The 19,511-nt window shown below is 43.6% G+C and overlaps 1 protein-coding gene across 1 annotated transcript; it reads right to left on the minus strand.

Moving 5' to 3' along the window:
* Nucleotides 1-1,620: 1,620 nt before the first annotated feature.
* Nucleotides 1,621-14,249, minus strand: LOC125636674 (cysteinyl leukotriene receptor 2). The gene is made up of 2 exons (XM_048850179.2): nucleotides 14,036-14,249; nucleotides 1,621-2,970 (listed from the first exon to the last, which is right to left on the minus strand). The coding sequence occupies exon 2, from the start codon at nucleotides 2,927-2,929 to the stop codon at nucleotides 2,009-2,011; it is 921 nt and encodes a 306-aa protein (XP_048706136.2). The 5' UTR covers nucleotides 2,930-2,970; nucleotides 14,036-14,249; the 3' UTR covers nucleotides 1,621-2,008.
* Between the last annotated feature and the right edge of the window lie 5,262 nt (nucleotides 14,250-19,511).

Consider the following 19,511-nt stretch of genomic DNA (forward strand, 5'->3'; position numbering starts at 1 on the left):
GATTTGTTTTCCTTGTGTTCGAGATAGAGCTGAAATTCACTGATTGCAGCTGTTTTTGTTTAGAAATTTTTTTTATATAATGCTTTAGTCTTGTGAAGAATAGAGTATTGGGAAAAAGAAAAGGAGTACTTGTGGCACCTTAGAGACTAACCAATTTATTTGAGCATAGGCTTTCGTGAGCTACAGATCACTTTATCGGATGCATAAAGTGGAAAGTACAGTGAGGAGATTTTATATACACACAGACCATGAAAAAATATACACTGTAAGAAGAGTGATCACTTAAGATGAGCTATTACCAGCAGGAGAGTGGGGGGGGGGGGGGTGGATGGAGAGAAAACATGGGGAAAACATTCACACTGCCAGAAATTATGTATTTTGGGTGGATTTGGAGGAGAGGGGGAAAAACTTTCTTCAATCTTGTCTCAAACATGACAGGCTATTTTCATGACAAATGTGGCAAATTTCAACCCAGAAAATTCCTGATATTTGCTCAAAAAGGAGCAGAATCTATTATTGTTTTTCATGTGGTCAAGTCTTTCTATTTGGCCACTATAACTACTTGAAACCTCTCTAAGAGGCCTAATTTTTCATATGTAAAAACCAAAGTTTTAAAGGTATTTAGGTACCTAAGGATGCAAATAGATGTCTAGTGGATTTTCAAAAGTGAGAGTTAGGCATGTGGGTGCTTTTGAAAATCCCATTAGGCACTTATCTGTGCTTAAATAAGTTTAAAAGTCTGGCCCTGGACTCCTAAATATCGATTCAGCTGCCTATCTTTAGGTAAGCAACTTCCACAAACTGGCCAATTCTTCAGCTAACTTCCAGCAAAGGGAAGCATAAAAACATTGCAGGGGTCACCTAAAATGGTGACATGTGTAAACAAGAATCACAAAACACCGTGTGTGTCTGTGTGAATATTGCTCTTATGTTTTAGTAGTCACGTTACTTTATATAATGTCGCAAAGAAATGGTTTGTTGTGGTACTCTTTAAGAGTATGTTTCTTAGAGAAAATCTTAGAAAGTGTGTCTGGAATAAAGGAAGATTCAGAAATGTTTATATGGGTATATATTTGAAAGCCACTGTATTTTTTTGATAAGCTACCTCAGTGGTAGTTATTGAAAAATACTTTGTATTTCTATAATATCATCCATCCAAGTTTCTCCACACCCTTTTATCCTGAGGCAAGTAGCCCTTCAAAGTGAATCAAGGCTTAACCGACCTACCATGGCCCCCTAAACCCCACCTGAGAGCAATTAGGTATTCCTGGTGGTGGCTTATTGGCCAGTTAGTGATGCAGCACCTGATCCCAATAAAAAGGATGTCTGAGCAGTCTAAGGATGCTCCCTGGATGAGAAAGAGAGGGAAAAAAAAAAGAGGTGTTACTAAAGAAAAGAGGCCTGAAATTAAAGGTAATGCCTAGGGAGGGAGCAGGGTATTGAAAAGCATTCAGACTCTGCGCTGGGAGTTGGAGTAGCCAATGGAGAGGCAACTCTGAGGGAGAGACCAGAAATCCCAGTTTTGAGGGACAGGTGGATCCAGAATGCAAGGGGCTTGTGGGTGCTTTTGGGGAGAGAAAAGCAGGAGTTTGGAGATGACAAAACTAGAGACCCAGGCTGTTTCCCAAAATTAAAGGTTTATTTTGTCAGTTTGTGTTACCAATAAATGAAGTCCTCTGGAGTAGAGGGCTCTTTAAGGACAAAAGCCTCTGTTTAGCTGGTTTTTACTAGGTGGAAGAGAAATAGGCAGGATCTCAGGGTGGGATCTTGGACCCCTTTACAACCGTTTGTGAAGAAAATTCACAAAGTGTTCTGAGATACTATCCACTCTGAATAGCCCCACTTTACAGATTGGGAAATAGAGGCACAGAGTTACGTGATTCACCCCAGGTCACATGGCAAGTCAGTGGCATAGATTAAAAGACCCATGATCTTTCCACCTCCAGTCCTGGGGTTTGATCACGAGAAAATACTCCCAATAAGGAATGTCCATTTGATTCTTCATCCGCTACCTTTTATATATACTTTTGAGTCTCTCTTTGAAGTTTTCTCCAGCAAAGTAATAGAGTACAGGATCTAGGCAACTATTCACTGCAGCGAGGCAATGAGCGATGACTGCTCCTTTAGTCAGCAACTTGCTCAAGTTGTCCTCATCGCTTTTAACCAAGTAGACAGTTCTTAGTATGTGATATGGCAGGAAACAAAGCAGAAACATGAATAAAGTGATGACGGTCGTTGACACTGCCTTCTTATGAGAGGCTCTTATCTTTGCTTTTGGAGCCCTGGGCTTAAGCAAAGTTTTGATCACAAGCACATAGCAGCAAATTATTGTGCAAAATGGGAGGATGAAGCCCACTACCAGGACAACATAGTTCAGCGTGAGCAGTTTCTGAATGCTTTCTCTTTGGAGATCTAGGCACTTTTCTGGGTACTCCGGACTGGTGTTTCCACTGAACAGCAGCACGCTGCTAGCTGTCATCACAGAACCCCATATCACCGCACATATGATTCTAGGATACTTGACGGCGGTTAGTTTCAAATGTTTGAAAGGATGAACAATAGCCACAAAACGAACAATGCTCAGCGCAGTTAGAAAGTAAATGCTGCAGTACATATTGACATACAAGCTATAAGACACAATCCTGCAAAATATATCCCCAAATACCCAATCAGATTTCATCAGGTAGTAGGTGGCCCGGAAGGGTAAAGTCCAAACAAACAGGAGGTCTGAAATAGCCAAGTTCAGCATGAAAACATTCACTGAAATCTTTTTCCTGTAAAGCTTCAGGAAAACATATACGGAAAGGCCATTTCCAAAGGCACCCAAGGCAAATATTGTGAGATATATTGTGGGATAAACAGCATACTTGAAGTTGTCAGTGTTGTTGTCCGAGTCTGACATGTTGTTGAAGCTGCCAATTTGTCTCATCTCTGAAACTAACTCAATCAAGTGTGAGGTCTTCGGACTTCCTGAAAATAAAAAAAGCTGTTACGAAATGTATACCATGTCATCCCTCAAGTTCAGCATTGTAACCATTTGACTGAAAGTTAAAAGCTGTAAATAGCAGTGGAAAAATAAAAGCTAGTTAAATTAATAACTATTCACCATGCCCCAGTGAATATAGATCAGTTAATGTTTGTATTGAACTTCAACATGTGAAGTGCTATATATGCTAAGTATCGTTGTTATTGCAGTTTATGGGTAGTGCATACTGCCTGGCAATATAAAAGCTAAAGTTTCAAGTAAAAGCTTCAAGTTTCAGTCTTCTGGAGGTGAGTGCAGGGCCTACAGCTGCAGCACCTGATCCTGTCCTCTTCTTTGATCATGCAAACTAAGCAAGTGATCACTGGTCATTTTGTGGATGGGCGATCTTGAGTCAGACTGGCAGATGCAACATTGGTAATAACTAGAGCTGATCAAAAATGGAATTTCCATTCCATGGGAAATTCTGATATTTGGAGATTTCACTCCAATTCAGGACAAAAGCAAAAGTCAATATCAAAACTTTTCTGTGGCATGAAAAGTTCCAAAACATTTCTATTTTTAAATCTCAAAATATTTTGTTTGGGGTTGATGTTAATCTCTGTGTTCACTTTTACTGCCATGGTGCTTAATAGGCTTTGCCATTCCAGGTCTGTCATGGCTCCATTCTCTGCTATGAAGCTTACTTCCACAATGCACCACAATCTCCCGCTGTGGCAGAGTCCCATGGGACTCACAGGATACTCTGCAGTGATTCAACCACAGGGACAAGGACTGTGGTGCATAATGGAAGATGCAGTCTTGCCAGGGAGCATGGTCCCTATCGAAGATTCAGAACATGAGGGAGCCAGAACTACAACTCCTAGAAGGTGTAATATCAGCTCAAGTGGATAATGGGTTCGCCCAAACCCAAGTGTTTTACACAGAGATTTTTCTGATAGAAGATTATGCTGAAGTTGATATTTTTCCCCCATGGAAAATTGACAAAATCCCATTTTCCAACAGGAACATATTTCACTTGAAGTTTGTCAACCAGTTTCTGTATTAACTTTTATGTAGTCCCTTATATTTTACCACTTCTTCCCTCTCGTGAGCAGAGGTGTGTGTTCTAGCTATAGGAATTCCAGTAGAACATGGCCAGCCTTGTTTTTATGCAATGTATCCAAAACTTGTGTATTTTTAATAACTGAAATTTTGCTGTCAAATCATGTTAAATCATTTTAAAAGTTTCTCTTGATTTTATGCCTCCTTCCCTTCCCTCCTTCCTGTTACTGATATATCTTTATTCTGTATTTTTCATTGTCTTAATGAGCACAGTGAACATGACGCCCTTGCCTCATTCACTTCTCCAAAGAATTAAGTGCTCAGCTGCCAGAAATCAGCCACTCACATGTGAACAGAGTGGCTGTCCATAGCTGCACACTTCACAGTTCTATAGAATTTTCTCATTAGGATTTGTATTGTACATGTGCAGAGTGATTTTTTAATATGTCATAATCCAATCAAATAAAAACCAGTGTTCACTGGAACAGTTTCTCACTAAGGGCTATTTCCCTACTAATCCCATCCCTTCCATCTTTAAAAAAGGGAAGGAGGAGTATCCTGGGAACTACAGGCCAGTCAGCCTCACCTCAGTCCCTGGAAAAATCATGGAGCAGGTCCTCAAGGAATCAATTCTGAAGCACTTAGAGGAGAGGAAAGTGATCAGAAACAGTCAGCATGGATTCACCAAGGGCAAGTCATGCCTGACTAATCTAATTGCCTTCTATGACGAGAAAACTGGCTCTGTGGATGAGGGGAAAGCGGTGGATGTGTTGTTCCTTGAGTTTAGCAAATCTTTTGACACGGTCTCCCAAAGTATTCTTGCCAGCAAGTTAAAGAAGTAAGAGCTGGATGGATGCACTACAAGGTGGGTAGAAAGTTGGCTAGATTGTTGGGCTCAACAGGTAGTGATCAATGGCTCCACGTCTAGTTGGCAGCCGGTATCAAGGGGAGTGCCCCAAGGGTCGGTCCTGGGGCCGGTTTTGTTCAATATCTTCATAAATGATCTGGAGGATGGTGTGGATTACACCCTCAGCAAGTTTTCAGATGACACTAAACTGGGGGAGAGGTAGATATGCTGGAGGGTAGGGATAGGATCCAGAAGTACCTAGACAAATCAGAGGATTGGGCCAAAAGAAATCTGATGAGGTTCAACAAGGACAAGTGCAGAGTCCTGCACTTAGGACGGAAGAACCCCATGCACTGCTACAGACTAGGGACCGAATGGCTCGGCAACAGTTCTGCAGAAAAGGACCTAGGGGTTACAGTGGACGAGAAGCTGGATATGAGTCAACAGTGTGCCCTTGTTGCCAAGAAGGCCAATGGCATTTTGGGATGTATACGTAGGGGCATTGCCAGCATATTGAGGGACGTGATCGTTCCCCTCTATTCAACATTGGCGAGGCCTCATCTGGAGTACTGTGTCCAGTTTTTGGCCCCACACTACAAGAAGGATATGGAAAAATTGGAGAACGTCCAGCGGAGGGCAACAAAAATGATTAGGGGACTGGAACACATGATTTATGAGGAGAGGCTGAGGGAACTAGGATTGTTTAGTCTGCAGAAGAGAAGAGTAAGGGTGATTTGATAGCTGCTTTCAACTACCTGAAAGGGGGTTCCAAAGAGGATGTCTCTAGACTGTTCTCAGTGGTAGCTGATGACAGAACGAGGAGTAATGGTCTCAAGTTGCAGTGGGGGAGGTTTAGGGTGGATATTAGGAAAAACTTTTTCACTAAGAGGGTGATGAAACACTGGAATGCGTTACCTAGGGAGGTGGTAGAATCTCCTTCCTTAAATGTTTTTAAGGTCAGGCTTGACAAAGCCCTGGCTGGGATGATTTAGTTGGGGATTGGTCCTGCTTTGAGCAGGGGTTGGACTAGATGACCACCTGAGGTCCCTTCCAACCCTGATATTCTATGATTAAATTGCAGCTTCCTTTCCCCAGCTGATTTGGCACTACAGCAGTGTTTTTAAATAAATAAAAGCTACGGGATATTTTGGTTGGTTGATCAGTCATGGGGAAATGGGTCACTTCACCCTTTCGTATTTGAGATGGCTGAAGTATTTTTGCTCAGCATCTCCCAAAATACTCCTCTTTGGGCAGGTACCAAGTCTGGACAAAATTAGCCCCCCCCCCGACCACAAAGACTTGTTTCCATTGCTGAGCCCTCCTGTGCCAGCTGGCTTTTAGGATACTAGATAATTGTCTATAATAATGGAACCAGCTTGTAGGAGCTGGCAGTGATTCTGCACTCAGGCTCACCTAATTATCTGATGCTTTTAAGTGTCAAAGAAAGCCTCAGGGACAAATACTAGTGCAGATTAGGGTTTATGCACATTATGGGACATTCTCCTTCCTTAGGTCTCAATCCAACTCTCACTGAAGTCATTCCATTGACTTCAATGAGAGCTGAACCGGGCCCTTAATAATCCAAGTAAACTCTGTAAACTCTAGTAAACTCTGGATGAACTCACAGTCATATCACTAAAGCATTTCTGAAATAAATATGGGGGTGTGATGTGATATACAAATCTGACACTGGAGAGCAAGGGTTTAAGAATCAGCTCTGGTCCCACACACAAGCTGGAAGCATGGCTTTAAAAAGGGGAGCAGACCAGTTCGGAGGTAGGGAGTGGATGGCTGATCTGAGAGGAAAGATCACCCAGGAGCTCATTGCCCAGGACCTGACAAAGTGGCCCTGTGCACACCCACAAAGAAGAAGCAGGGGATGGAGTGTGAGGGTCAGAACCTTGATTGAGTGATTTACTCTCGGAAGCTGAAGGAGACTGGGGTAGGAAGTGGTCTGGGGAGACTGGGGTAGGAAGTGGCTTGGCACCACAATCTGCCCACCATTGTGCCCAGGACTGGAGCATGGAGAAGAAGGTGGACCTGGGTTCCCCTACCCACTCTGAGTGGACAATACAACAAGAAGAGCCTTCACCTCTGGCGAGAGGCCAGCTGGAAAAGATTGGCTGTTCAAGGACCCAGCTCTCAAAGCACCAGGGCTATAGGGGAGGACTGGAAACTCTTGGGATAAGGGTTCTGAAGGACAGGAATGTGCTTAAATGGGGAGATGTTCTGCCAACTACCACCTGACCACTAGGCAGCACTGCTGGTGGTTGTGCACCGTCTGCACAGGGACCTCTCTTATCTGCTTTTTAATTCTTTAGACTTAGATGCATAAAAATGCCTATACAAGGCTCTAGGAACCTTTGAAAAGTCATTAAAAATAGAGATCCTGACTCTGCCATAGTCACATCAATGTAACTCACTTGATTTCATCATAGTTATTAGAGTTGGCTGAAAAATGGCATTTCTTTTCCACAATAAATAAATAAACCTTGCAGTTTCCTGAAGTTTTGTTCTGAAATGGGGCAAAAACCCAAAATTTCTTGCAGAATGGAAATACCAAAACATTTTGACCTGAAACAGGAAGTGCCCTAGTGGTTATTTTGATATTAATTAGTCATTTCACACAGGAAAGGGAAGAGAGAGGGAGCTGTCTTTAAAAATCTTTCACATACATAAAGCAATGATAGGTAGGGCCCTACCAAATTCATGGTCCATTTTGGTACATTTCACTGTCATCGCATTTTTTTAAAATCTTGAATTTCACAGTTTCAGATATTTAATCTTACATTTCATGGTGTTTCAGGGCAGCTGCATGTGGCTGTTTGTCACCACAATGACAGTGATTCCTTGGTGCACTAGGAGAGGAAATCAGGGACCACAGCTTTGTAGGCCCATTTGAGGTGGCAGCACCTAGGAGGTGCTGGGGGTGAAACCCAACCCCTCCCACCCATTGCTGCTAGCCCCATGCTGTTCTGCACCAGAGTTGGGCCACTGCCCCAGCACCAGCTGCCTTGCTGGTGAAGCCCACACTCCTCACCTGGCTCCTACTTTGGAGGAGTGGGACTGGGCATGGCTGGGCCTGCAAGCAGCAAGGGAGCACGTGGCTGAGCTGCTCTCCACTGCAGCTTGGGACTGACAGCAGTTCTAGTCTGAGGCCAGACTGCAGCTGTGTCACAGAAGCAGGCAGAGGATGGCCAAGATCACCTCCATTCCCAGCTGGAGAAGGAGTTCTTCCAGTGGCAGGCTGGGGCCATCACCCTGATTCTGGACCATGCTGCAGCCTTAGAGTCCAGGGCCAACCTGCCTTCAGATCCACAGAATGAGGAAGGGAAATAAAGGGGCCCTCAAACCTTTATCCATTAGTTATTAGCTTTGTTATGGTGTTGTTACTTGGGGAGCAGGCCCATAACACCACTACTGAATGCTGGGCCTCCCCAAACACACACACCTGTTATAGGAGGCACCATCATGCTATGCAATTCCTCAGCCTTCTGCCTTGAGTGTTGGTTGGGGGTGTACTCGAGAACTTCTTTGCTATGCACCTAAAGATATTCTAAAGTCACTGTTCCGGAGTCCTTGTGGCACCTTAGAGACTAACCAATTTATTTGAGCATGAGCTTTCGTGAGCTACAGCTCACTTCATCAGATGTATACCGTGGAAACTGCAGCAGACTTTATATACACACAGAGAATATGAAACAATACCTCCTCCCACCCCACTGTCCTGCTGGTAATAGCTTATCTAAAGTGATCAACAGGTGGGCCATTTCCAGCACAAAGCCAGGTTTTCTCACCCTCCACCCCCCCACACAAATTCACTCTCCTGCTGGTGCTAGCCCATCCAAAGTGACAACTCTTTACATAATCAAGTCGGGCTATTTCAGACTAACACGGCTGTTCCTCTGAAACCTGTTCCGGAGTCGTTTACTCATTTCCTAACAAAGGTTGTTTTGTTTAGAACAAAAAGAAAAGGAGTACTTGTGGCACCTTAGAGACTAACCAATTTATTTGAGCATAAGCTTTCATGAGCTACAGCTCACTTCATCAGATGCGATGAAGTGAGCTGTAGCTCACGAAAGCTTATGCTCAAATAAATTGGTTAATCTCTAAGGTGCCACAAGTACTCCTTTTCTTTTTGCGAATACAGACTAACACGGCTTTTACTCTGAAACTTGTTTGTGACAGCGTTTTCCATAACTACAAATGGGAATTTTTATCATCCCTAACTTTTACTCCTTTCCCTGCGGACATTGGGAAGGTTTTTGTGCTCCAACAGCACAGAGCTATGCCCGTGGGAGTTTCGGCTCCTGGGAGGGTTACTGAAGCCAGAAAGTCAAAGGGTAAAGGGCAGACAAGCACACACTGCTTGTGTGTGGCCCTCCACACTGGGGCTTGGGAAGTAAGTCAATAATCTATCCTCATGCTAGAGTTAAGTTATAGAAACGCATAAAGGTAGCCATTCCAGCAAACAGCATAACTTCTAGTATTGATTTGTGGGCTCACTTACAGGTATAGTAGAACTGATCCAAACTCTTCCCAGTATTCCCCCTTAAGATCCATGCAAATGCCACATACACACATTTCACCCACCTACAGTGTGGCTTCTACACTGAAGCCAGAGCTAGACCAATGTGAGGGGAATTATGAAAAGCTACACGTGGATTTATTCTGTGAACGTGAAACAGTAAAACCAAGTGTCCTGCAAAACTTGTTACGGTTTTCATAGTACTTGGGAAGAAAAAAATTACATAACTGGAGAGAAAGGCTTGTTTCCTCACAACACCACTTCTCCAGCTCCAGCAAATGAAAAACTCAGCAGAGCAGACTTTAGCTATCTCCATCAGTCTGTTTTTCAAATGCCATATTCTTTCCTCATTCTCTGCTCACAGGAAGAAACCCCTGAATCAGGGGGTTTAGAGATGTTATCACCCAGCAGCACTCTTCCCTGATGCCTTGAAGATGATAATTTCCCAGAAGAGTAGTCAGCATATCCTGCACTGGTGATTCACCAGTGATGTCATCCCATTCCTGGAAGTAGATCTGCGTGCATCTCAGTTCTCTCCCCAGAGCAGGCACAGCGAGGGAATTACTTGGCTGATTCTTGTGTCATCCTCACTGTCTAGTTGTGAGGTCAGTGTGCCGTAGGAAGTCAGCTAGCTTCTTCCTGACCTGCCAGTAGGATGGTGCCAAATGGAGGTAAGTGTGTGTCTGTGCTTGTGTAACACTGACAGACCCCGGTTGTTGGGATTGAAACTGGGACTTCTGAGCTAAATGCATGAGCCTCTACTGCATAAGCTCATGCTCAAATAAATTGGTTAGTCTCTAAGGTGCCACAAGTACTCCTATTCATCTCTAAGTGATCTCAGTGCCTCCAGAGGGGACAGAGCACCACACCCAGGAGGTTATGTGGGTTACACTTGCCTCAACTTTATGGACGCAGAATGCTTGCAGGCTGCCCGTAGAGCTGTTCCAGCATGTAAAAGGGAGTGTTCCAACTGGGGGATGACAGTTTTAGTGACTCCTGCTGGTCTTTAAGGTTGTGGCACACTTCATAGGACTGTCTGAAGTGACCACATAGCTTACTGGCCACTGAGACAGTGCCTGCAACTCTGCATCCCTCCTCCAGAAATTCCCTCTATCAGACTGCAGCAGCAAGTGAGGCAAGGGACATGCTGGAAGTCACCATCCTACACCACATAATTTACTCCGTAGTTCATTGCCACAGTCACAGCAAAGAAGTTGGAGGGGGCCTTAGCCACCCCTCTATGACAGCACACATGGGCGGCGGGTATCATAGTCTGGGGGAGGCTGAGCCTCCCCAAACAACCAACTGTGGCCCCGCCTATGCTCCACCTCCAGTGTCTCTTCCAGCTGCTTCCCACTCTGTGGCTCTTCCCCTCTGTGCCGTGGCCCTGGCTCGGGCTGGAGCCGCGCCACCTACCCTCCCGGTGCTTGGGGTCTGGGGGTACTAGCATGGGGAGGGGGCCAGAAGCTGGGGGGAGGCTTTGCACTGGGGGATGCAGAAGGGGCAGGGCCTCAGGTGGCAGGGGCGGGGCTTGGGGCTAGCCTCCCCGAACCAGCGGTTCGCACACCGCCCATGACAGCACACTGCATCCAGCACACTGTTCCAGAAGGTGTGCTGCTTCTCAAACCCGGGCATCAAAAGCATGGCATGCTGCGAGTGAGGGTACATGTGCCAGGGTTGATGCTAGTCTCCCTGCTACTGCTGCTCACCCAGTGGGCCATAACAGCCACGTAGGAAGTTGTCTGACCACTGGTCCACACGGTAGTGTTCTGCTGCACTTGCCCACCTAGGCTACACCATTCTGTACTTCTCATAGCAGCACACAGATCTGGCACTTCCTCTTACGCCAGGAAGTGCAGCTAGGGATCGGCCACCGGGGGGAAGCTGAAGCCACAAAGTGTCTGAAGCCATCTCCCTCCACATGGGAGAAAGGAAGAATGTCCACAGCCAGCATCCTTGCTCACTGTGGTCAGGTTTCACAGTCACAGGGTGGTTGCATTCATGTTTTTGCCCCCTCTGAATACAATCCGCTAGGTACTGTTGAGAGATGCTGCTGGACTTAGCTGACAAAGTCATGGAAGACATTGGTGGTGTCGCAGTCAGCCTCTGCTCTGGAGTTTGCTGTTGTTTGCTTTTCTGTAAGCTCTGGGCTAACTGGTTGCATCATGTGCACGCCGTGATTGGTCTTGATGGATTTTAACCATCCCTGATATCCCCATCCTTTTGGGTCACACCCAGACTCATCCTCCATTTTCAGGAGTTAGCAAATGACACCGGTGCTGTCAGGGGGCAGGGGGGTGGGGGATTGTAGATGGTGGTGACTTTTGCTGCTGAGAGAAATGCAGTGTGGGAGCACCGCCTTCCCCTTAGCGTTCCCATCGAAACCATGCCCAGCAGAGATGGAGGCAGTGACTTTCCTCCCACCTGGGAGTGTGAGTACCAGCATCGACCACATCCATTCCAGAAGCAGCATAGTGGAACAAGGTTTCAGAGGATGTTGATGGTCTCTGGCCAGTGCCCTGCTGCTGAGGCTTAACCTCATGTGGTGCTGGACTAACTGGAGATGCACCATTCTCCTCCTCACTAGCTCTTCCTGCACCCGGAGTGGTTGACTGTGCCCCATGGAAATAGTCCTCTTCAGAGTTGTCTGCCTCAGGCAAAGTGTGGTTTTCTGGTTCCCCTACCACCACCTGCGGCTCTTCATGCTGCATTCCACTTCTGGAAGATTGCTTTCTTTTTCACACCCTGAAGTGCTCCATGGAAGACACGGCTTTGCAGACTACAAGCAGACATCTCCCAGATCCACAAACACAACTCTCAGACTGCTCAGCAGGATCAGAAAAAAATCCTCTCTCTTTCTGGGGACAGACAACTGCTGCATACAGTCCCTCTTTCATCTTACAAAACAGGGGGGACAGGGAAAGGCAGCCAGGCTTTCTGGGGGTGACGTGCAATCAATAATTACTCCATCATACAGCAGTAGGGCTCAGAGAAAAAGAGTACCTGTAACCTGCTGTGCTGGGGAACCCTCCCAAAAAGCCACTGACGCAAAGAGAACCAGTCTGCTCTCTCTGCTTGCAGACACAGCCGTGAACAAACCCTCAGTCATGAGGGGTAAGTGGCTAAACTGTACCAGTGTACTCTCAGCCAGTCAACATGTTACAGGCTGCAGGAAAACCCTGAATGAAACCATAAATTTAAAATAAGAACAAACCAAGTTTTTCTGTCAAAAGATTTTGGTAAAATAGTCACAATTTTGCAAAATTTCAGGGTTCTCTAAATTGCTTTTTTTTTTTAGTGAAAATATGTTTCACCAAAATATTTTCAACTAGCTTAAGTGGTTATTCCCTGATTTAAACTGATGTTAGTGAGACCAGAATTAGTCTAAACAAAAACACCGAACAATGATAGATCCCACTCACCACACACACAAATTAGGCAAAGAAACTAAAACAACTCTTTCCCAGACTTCAGCCATTCACGAGCCCCTATTCAAGTAGGTGAGTAGATTTTAAAGCATCCAATAAAATAACTATCAATATGAAGACTTCTGAACTTAAGAGAAAATAACTTCACACCATGTTTTAATAGAAATGAACACTCCTGAATAGGGTATGTTACAGTGGTATGCATATTACATGTGTAAATATAAAGTTTTCTGGTCTGATTTTCAGAGGTGCAGAGCACCCACAATTCCAACACAAGTCAATGGGAGCTGCTTACAAAGTAGGCTCATGAGCTCAATTTTTCAGAAGTACAATGTACACGTTGCTAAATGAATTTCTCAACATGAAATATGAAGTACAGATGATCTGCTGTTTAGCTAAAAAATATTTCGTCTGAATAGGATGTGCTCTTGGGTGAGTTCTCAGAACTATCAGAATAGTTATGCCAAGTACTTAGGCTATGTCATCGCTCAGGGATGTGAAAAAAACCCACCCCCCTGAATGACAAAAGTTTTAACAACAAAAAGTGCTGGTGTGGACAGCGCTTCATCGGTGGGAGAGCTCTGTCCTGGCGACAAAGAGCAGCTACCCTGTGTACCTTACAACGGCACGGCTGTGTCAGCACAGTTGTAAGGTGCGCAGTGTGGACGGAGCCTAATTAACGTTATATAACTTGCATTAGCCATTGCATTGTCAGAAAACCCAATGTAATAACATTAAACAGCCAACCAAGTCACCATTCACTGGCCTACTACGTATCTTTTCAGGATCAGAACTACGAAAACATACTCATTTATATTTCATTTGTAATTAACATTGTACTGAATTAAATTGGACATTTGTCAAGATTACAGTTGACAAAATCTGCAGTTGGTTGCTAGTACAAAGCAAAGGATATTCACTTTGTCAGATCTCTCATTAGTTCATTATCTTTCATCTTCCAAAATATTTTTAATTACAAAATCTTACATGGATATCCCTTCTCAAGGAAAACTCCTTAGACTAGCTTTAACATACGTGAATCGAGTAGATGCTTAATTTTTCTAGCAACTACAAAACTTCATGCAAGAAACAGGCGATAACTAAAATTCCTCCTACTCTTATTTTGAATAGTCTTGATCTACTTTTAAGGAAAGGACTAAAGTAATATATATTTATATATATATATAAATTTAACTTTGTCCTACCTCAGTTCTTGTTCCTTTCAGTTAATTCAGTAAGACACTTCCTTCTTCTGCTTTTAGCTATCCAAAACTTGCAGCTTGCTAGCGAGGGTGAAAACAAAACAGAAACATTTACACAAAACCAACAGCAAGAAAGAGGAAGTAAGCAAAATAGTACAGCTTTTATTTTCTTAACAATATTTTGTCAGTTCAGGAACTGGGATTTGTTCTCACGTTGCATTCCATCTCATCTCTCACACAAAGTGCTGAATAAAGCTCTGTGGTTCAGCAACTCCCAGCCACTCACATTTCTAAATATGGGCTTTCAGTAATCAAACATGTCTGAAACGTTAGACTGGCAGTCATTAGAAACCGTTCTCGGGAAATGTAAATGGATATTTCAGTACCGTCTATATTAGGGAAGGTTTTCAAATCTTTTGACTTTTGACAAATGGGATGAGCTCCACTCGTGTCAGCAATACTGAGAGCGCTAATGTAGCTGGCCTGTCTGTTGCCACTGGTACCGCGTCACCTAGCTTGGCTTACAGTTCTAGTCTGGCGTTATCAAAGGTGCCATAAGGAGTGGGGTGCCCAATTGCCATTGAATGTCAATGGGAGATGAGCACCTAACTCTGTTAGGCTCCTTTTAAATCTCAGTGCTGTATATAGGGTTGCCAACAGTCCCTTATTACAAGGGATAGCCCTGATTTCTTCATCCCTGTACAACAAGATTAGGAGTTGCTGAGTGCTGCAAAAAAGCAGCATGAAATACCTCTGGCGAATGTGGGGGCGTACTGCTTATTATTATTAATAATGATATTAGAAAGACGGGTGGGGGTGCTAAAAAACAGTCCCTTATATTTGAAATACAATGTTGGCAATCCTAGCTGTGGCCCTCTTCTCTGTTACCTAGTAGCATAGTTGTTGATTCTCATTTACTAAGGCTCCATTACAGTGCTCTGGCACCAGAAGTGGGCTTTAGAGTGGACAGGAGTGGCCCTTGGAGAATACTCCCTGTGTAGTGGCCCTGTGAACACAGTTCATAGATCTCCATGTAAGGGGTGGAATTTGGGGACATAACTAGGAATTCTCTACTTCCAAGGCCCCTTGGAAGCAGTATGTAAGTTGGAACAGCTCTGAAACTGCTCCAAGTCACTCCCAGAATAGCTTCAGCTAGAGTTGGCAACACTAACATCCAACCAAAACTGGTAACCCTAGTCACTTCAGGGGTTGGGCAGGCTCCTTCACGGTTCCATGTCACAGGTCACTTACCTGCCAACATGTTCTCTCATGGCCAGGCATGGTGTTGCAGTGACTCCACCTCAGTTTCCCCACCAGCCAGCAGTCTGTCCCTGTGACAGTCAGCTTCTTCTCACAACACCGGACAGGTCATTTATAATCTCACCCCTCCTCAGGTAATAAAGAATAATCCCACAGGGCAAAAGCCCAGTGACCCTATATCAGGTCATCAGTCCCAAGCTAAGTTTTATAGTTCTTGCCCCCTTTTCCTCAGAGAGGCTTTCATATCTCTTTTTCTCAGGTGGGTAGGAGAACACACACCTGCCTTCTCTTCTGGCAGAATCCAGGGATTCTGTGTTTAAGAAGCTAAAACCTGCTCCTTACAATTCCTTGCTGCTTCCCTGGGTTGCTTTCTATCTCCACCTGTCCACAGTCCTTTCCCAGGACTACCTCCGCCAGTACTCTCTCAGGGGAAGGCAAGCTCCTTGTGCAGCTTCCTACCAATGTGCTGCTGAGAAACACCCCTCACAAGAAGGAAAGGAGGACTTGTGGCACCTTAGAGACTAACCAATTTATTTGAGCATAAGCTTTCATGAGCTACAGCTCACTTCATCGGATGCATACTGTGGAAACTGCAGTTTCCACAGTATGCATCTGATGAAGTGAGCTACAGCTCACGAAAGCGTACGCTCAAATAAATTGGTTAGTCTCTAAGGTGCCACAAGTACTCCTTTTCTTTTTGCGAATACAGACTAACAGGGATGTTACTCTGAATCCCCTCACAAGTTCTCAGCCTACCTGGCAGCTGTCTTTTCATGCAGCCTTCTTATCTCAGTCCTCAATAGCACAGCAATTAGCAGCAGCCCAGGAGGTGGCTATCTGCCACACCCCAGAATACAGAGAATGGAAACATGAGTTAAAGCCACAAGCGCAGGAATGGAATAAGTGAGTATCAGGCCTCTTGTGTAGTTATTCATACTACCAGTGCGAAGTATGTTAAAATGTTACTAACTCTACCTTGTAAATAACTATACAAGGTGCAGGGCAGCTGTGAATTGGGTCTATAGTGGTTAAAACACTGGAATTGACCAACAAAACTGCTGTAAAATACACAAACTCAGCAAACTGAATTTTTTTTTATTTGATCAAATTTTATTTTAATGAGCATTTTTGGAGGATGTCTTCATTACACTATATCTCTGCTGCCTAGATAGTTTACATTGTGAATCTGTGTCCACTTTCTTTATACCCCCTCAATAGGTTTCATGCTATTGAAGGTGATACAATCGCCCCTCTGTGACTTTTCTTTTCAACCAAAATAGTTATATTAGTAAATCCCTAGTAAGGATGCAGTTATACCAGTATAAAGGTGCCTTTTATCAGTGTAATTTATTCTCCTTCCTGAATGGGAATCGTTATACTCTTATAAGGCATGTTTATACCAGTATAACTTCACACACACTGGGGATATATTAATATAAATATTTCAGTTAAAAAAAAAATCATACTCCTAACCACAACTCATACTGCTACAAAAGCTTGTGTAGGCTAAACCTTAGAATCTCCTTCAATTAATTTGTGTGAGCAGCACATGTGAGCATCAGCCCTGTTATGCCAGGCAGAGAGAATATATGCATTGTGCTGTCTCAAACGTGGGAAAGTGGCTTCTTCAGCTGTGTTTAGAAATAAATCAGTCTTAGTGGATGCCTACTGAGCATGCTCAGAAGCATTATTAACAGCTGATAAATCATAATTTGATTATCCTTCCAGCTGTTTATTAAATTTAGTTGTGTATGCAGTCCAAAATAACCAGTTTACATGACAAATTTCAAAGTTCGGCTGTTTCTAATTTGAGTTAAACTAAGGGGTGCTGTATAATAATATACAGAGGAAAGCATGCAATTTTTTTCAGCTTTGCAGAACGCAGAAAGGGTTGGAGATGATTTTCCTCAAACTTTCAAAAAAAATTCATCACCTTCTGAAGAGCCCAAATATAGAATAAATTCAAACCAAAAGGAAAATTTTACAGGAAGTTGTGAGTGAGTGAACACTGAACAAATTGCCTATCTGTCTTTTTATATTTCAAACACTCTTTACGGCCCTCTTCTAAAGCTCATTGAAGTCCATGGAAAGATTCCCATTAACTTCAGTAGGCTTTAGATCACAGCGTAAATAACATTGTCTCAAAAACTGATCCTTATAAAAAAGAACATGTTTAACTAATTAAAAGCATATCAGCCTGTAACACCAGCAATCATGGCAATATGACAGGTATTTTTATTAAAATTCTATCTTTTTTCTTGCCTATCCTTTTAAAATTTTCTTCTGCCTATCTATTTCTGAGGCACCTAACATCTTAGTGTCAACTTGCCTTTGTATCTGCATTAAGTATTTTAAATAATTGTATTATCTAATACTGCAACCACTATTTTCTATGAAACATTTGAATGGCAGATATTTTACCAAGTTTATTATTATTGTTACACACTCACACTATCACCTGTGACATATTGTTTGTATAATACCTTGCTTTTACTCAGATTAAATTAAGTAGATAAGCAGTTGTTCCCTGCTGTTTGGTTTTAGAAGTTATTTTCTCCTACAAAGCTAATATTAGCACAGTTATCATGGGTTACTATTATGCATTGTAAATAAAGTAATAGATCAGTCACCTATATGTAAAGATAAAAGTTTGTCTTCACAAGATGGGCAATAAGAGTTTTAATATATTGTATATGAGCGTAAGCTTTCGTGAGCTACAGCTCACTTCATCGGATGCATACTGTGGAAACTGCAGAAGACATTATATACACAGAGACCATGAAACAATACCTCCTCCCACCCCACTTTCCTGCTGTAATAGCTTATCTAAAGTGATCATCAGGTGGGCCATTTCCAGCACAAATCCAGGTTTTCTCACCCTCTGCCCCCCCCCCCCCACACACACACAAACTCACTCTCCTGCTGGTAATAGCCCATCCAAAGTGACCACTCTCCTTACAATGTGTATGAAAATCAAGGTGGGCCATTTCCAGCACAAATCCAGGTTTTCTCACCCTCTGCCCCCCCCCCCCCACACACACACACAAACTCACTCTCCTGCTGGTAATAGCCCATCCAAAGTGACCACTCTCCTTACAATGTGTATGAAAATCAAGGTGGGCCATTTCCAGCACAAATCCAGGTTTTCTCACCCCCACCCGCCAAAAACAAAAAATAAAAAGGGGGGGGGGTGAGAGAACCTGGATTTGTGCTGGAAATGGCCCAACTTGATTATCATACACATTGTAAGGAGAGTGATCACTTTAGATAAGCTATTACCAGCAGGAGAGTGGGGTGGGAGGAGGTATTGTTTCATGGTCTCTGTGTATATAATGTCTTCTGCAGTTTCCACGGTATGCATCCGATGAAGTGAGCTGTAGCTCACGAAAGCTCATGCTCAAATAAATTGGTTAGTCTCTAAGGTGCCACAAGTACTCCTTTTCTTTTTGCGAATACAGACTAACACGCTGCTCCTCTGAAACCTGTCAATATATTGTGTGTTTTCCCCTTCTTATGTTCATTGAATGGGTTTGGAATTTATCCCTTCACTTCTGGTTAGGGCTGTAGGAACAACGGCAAATCAAGATGACGACTAATACACAGAATCTGTGAGATCTAACGGGAAATCTAAGCTATTTCCTAGAGGCGGTGCATGTGTAGGCACTGCAAACTAGTAGGCCAGCTCTACTTCTTGTATATATTGTATGCAGTGAAGTGTAGCCTGTCGATTCCAGGATATTAGAGCAACAGGGTGGGAACCTCACATGCTTGTACATATTGACACTTGTACGTGGATTCTCAGTAATTCACCTACCCACAAAGTTTTGTGGTTTGTGCTTACTGTATTTCAAAGGTTCAGCCTGAACAGTGATAATATCCTGCTGGTCTGGTTCTCCAAATAAATCTTTAAACCAATAGTCAAACAGCAATCTTTCCACCCTTATCCTCCTTTGCTGCCTTTTACAACATACCAGACCAGGCAAGAATCCCTAACAATATTTTTATCATAAATATCAACAACTCCTATGCAGCCACAATCCCCTATTCAATGGCCAATAACTGAAACATGGCCTCCGAGCCTTCCCATACAAAGACCCCTTTGTAGAACCAAATTCACTGTGCCATTGTCACAAAGTGGCATTTACTTGGAACACTGATTTCACAGCCCACACTGGACATTAACAAAACTGGTTTACCCATTCCTCACATACCCCTCTCT

This window comes from Caretta caretta, chromosome 1 (genome assembly GCF_965140235.1).
Source record: "Caretta caretta isolate rCarCar2 chromosome 1, rCarCar1.hap1, whole genome shotgun sequence".
NCBI classification, from domain to species: Eukaryota; Metazoa; Chordata; order Testudines; family Cheloniidae; genus Caretta; species Caretta caretta.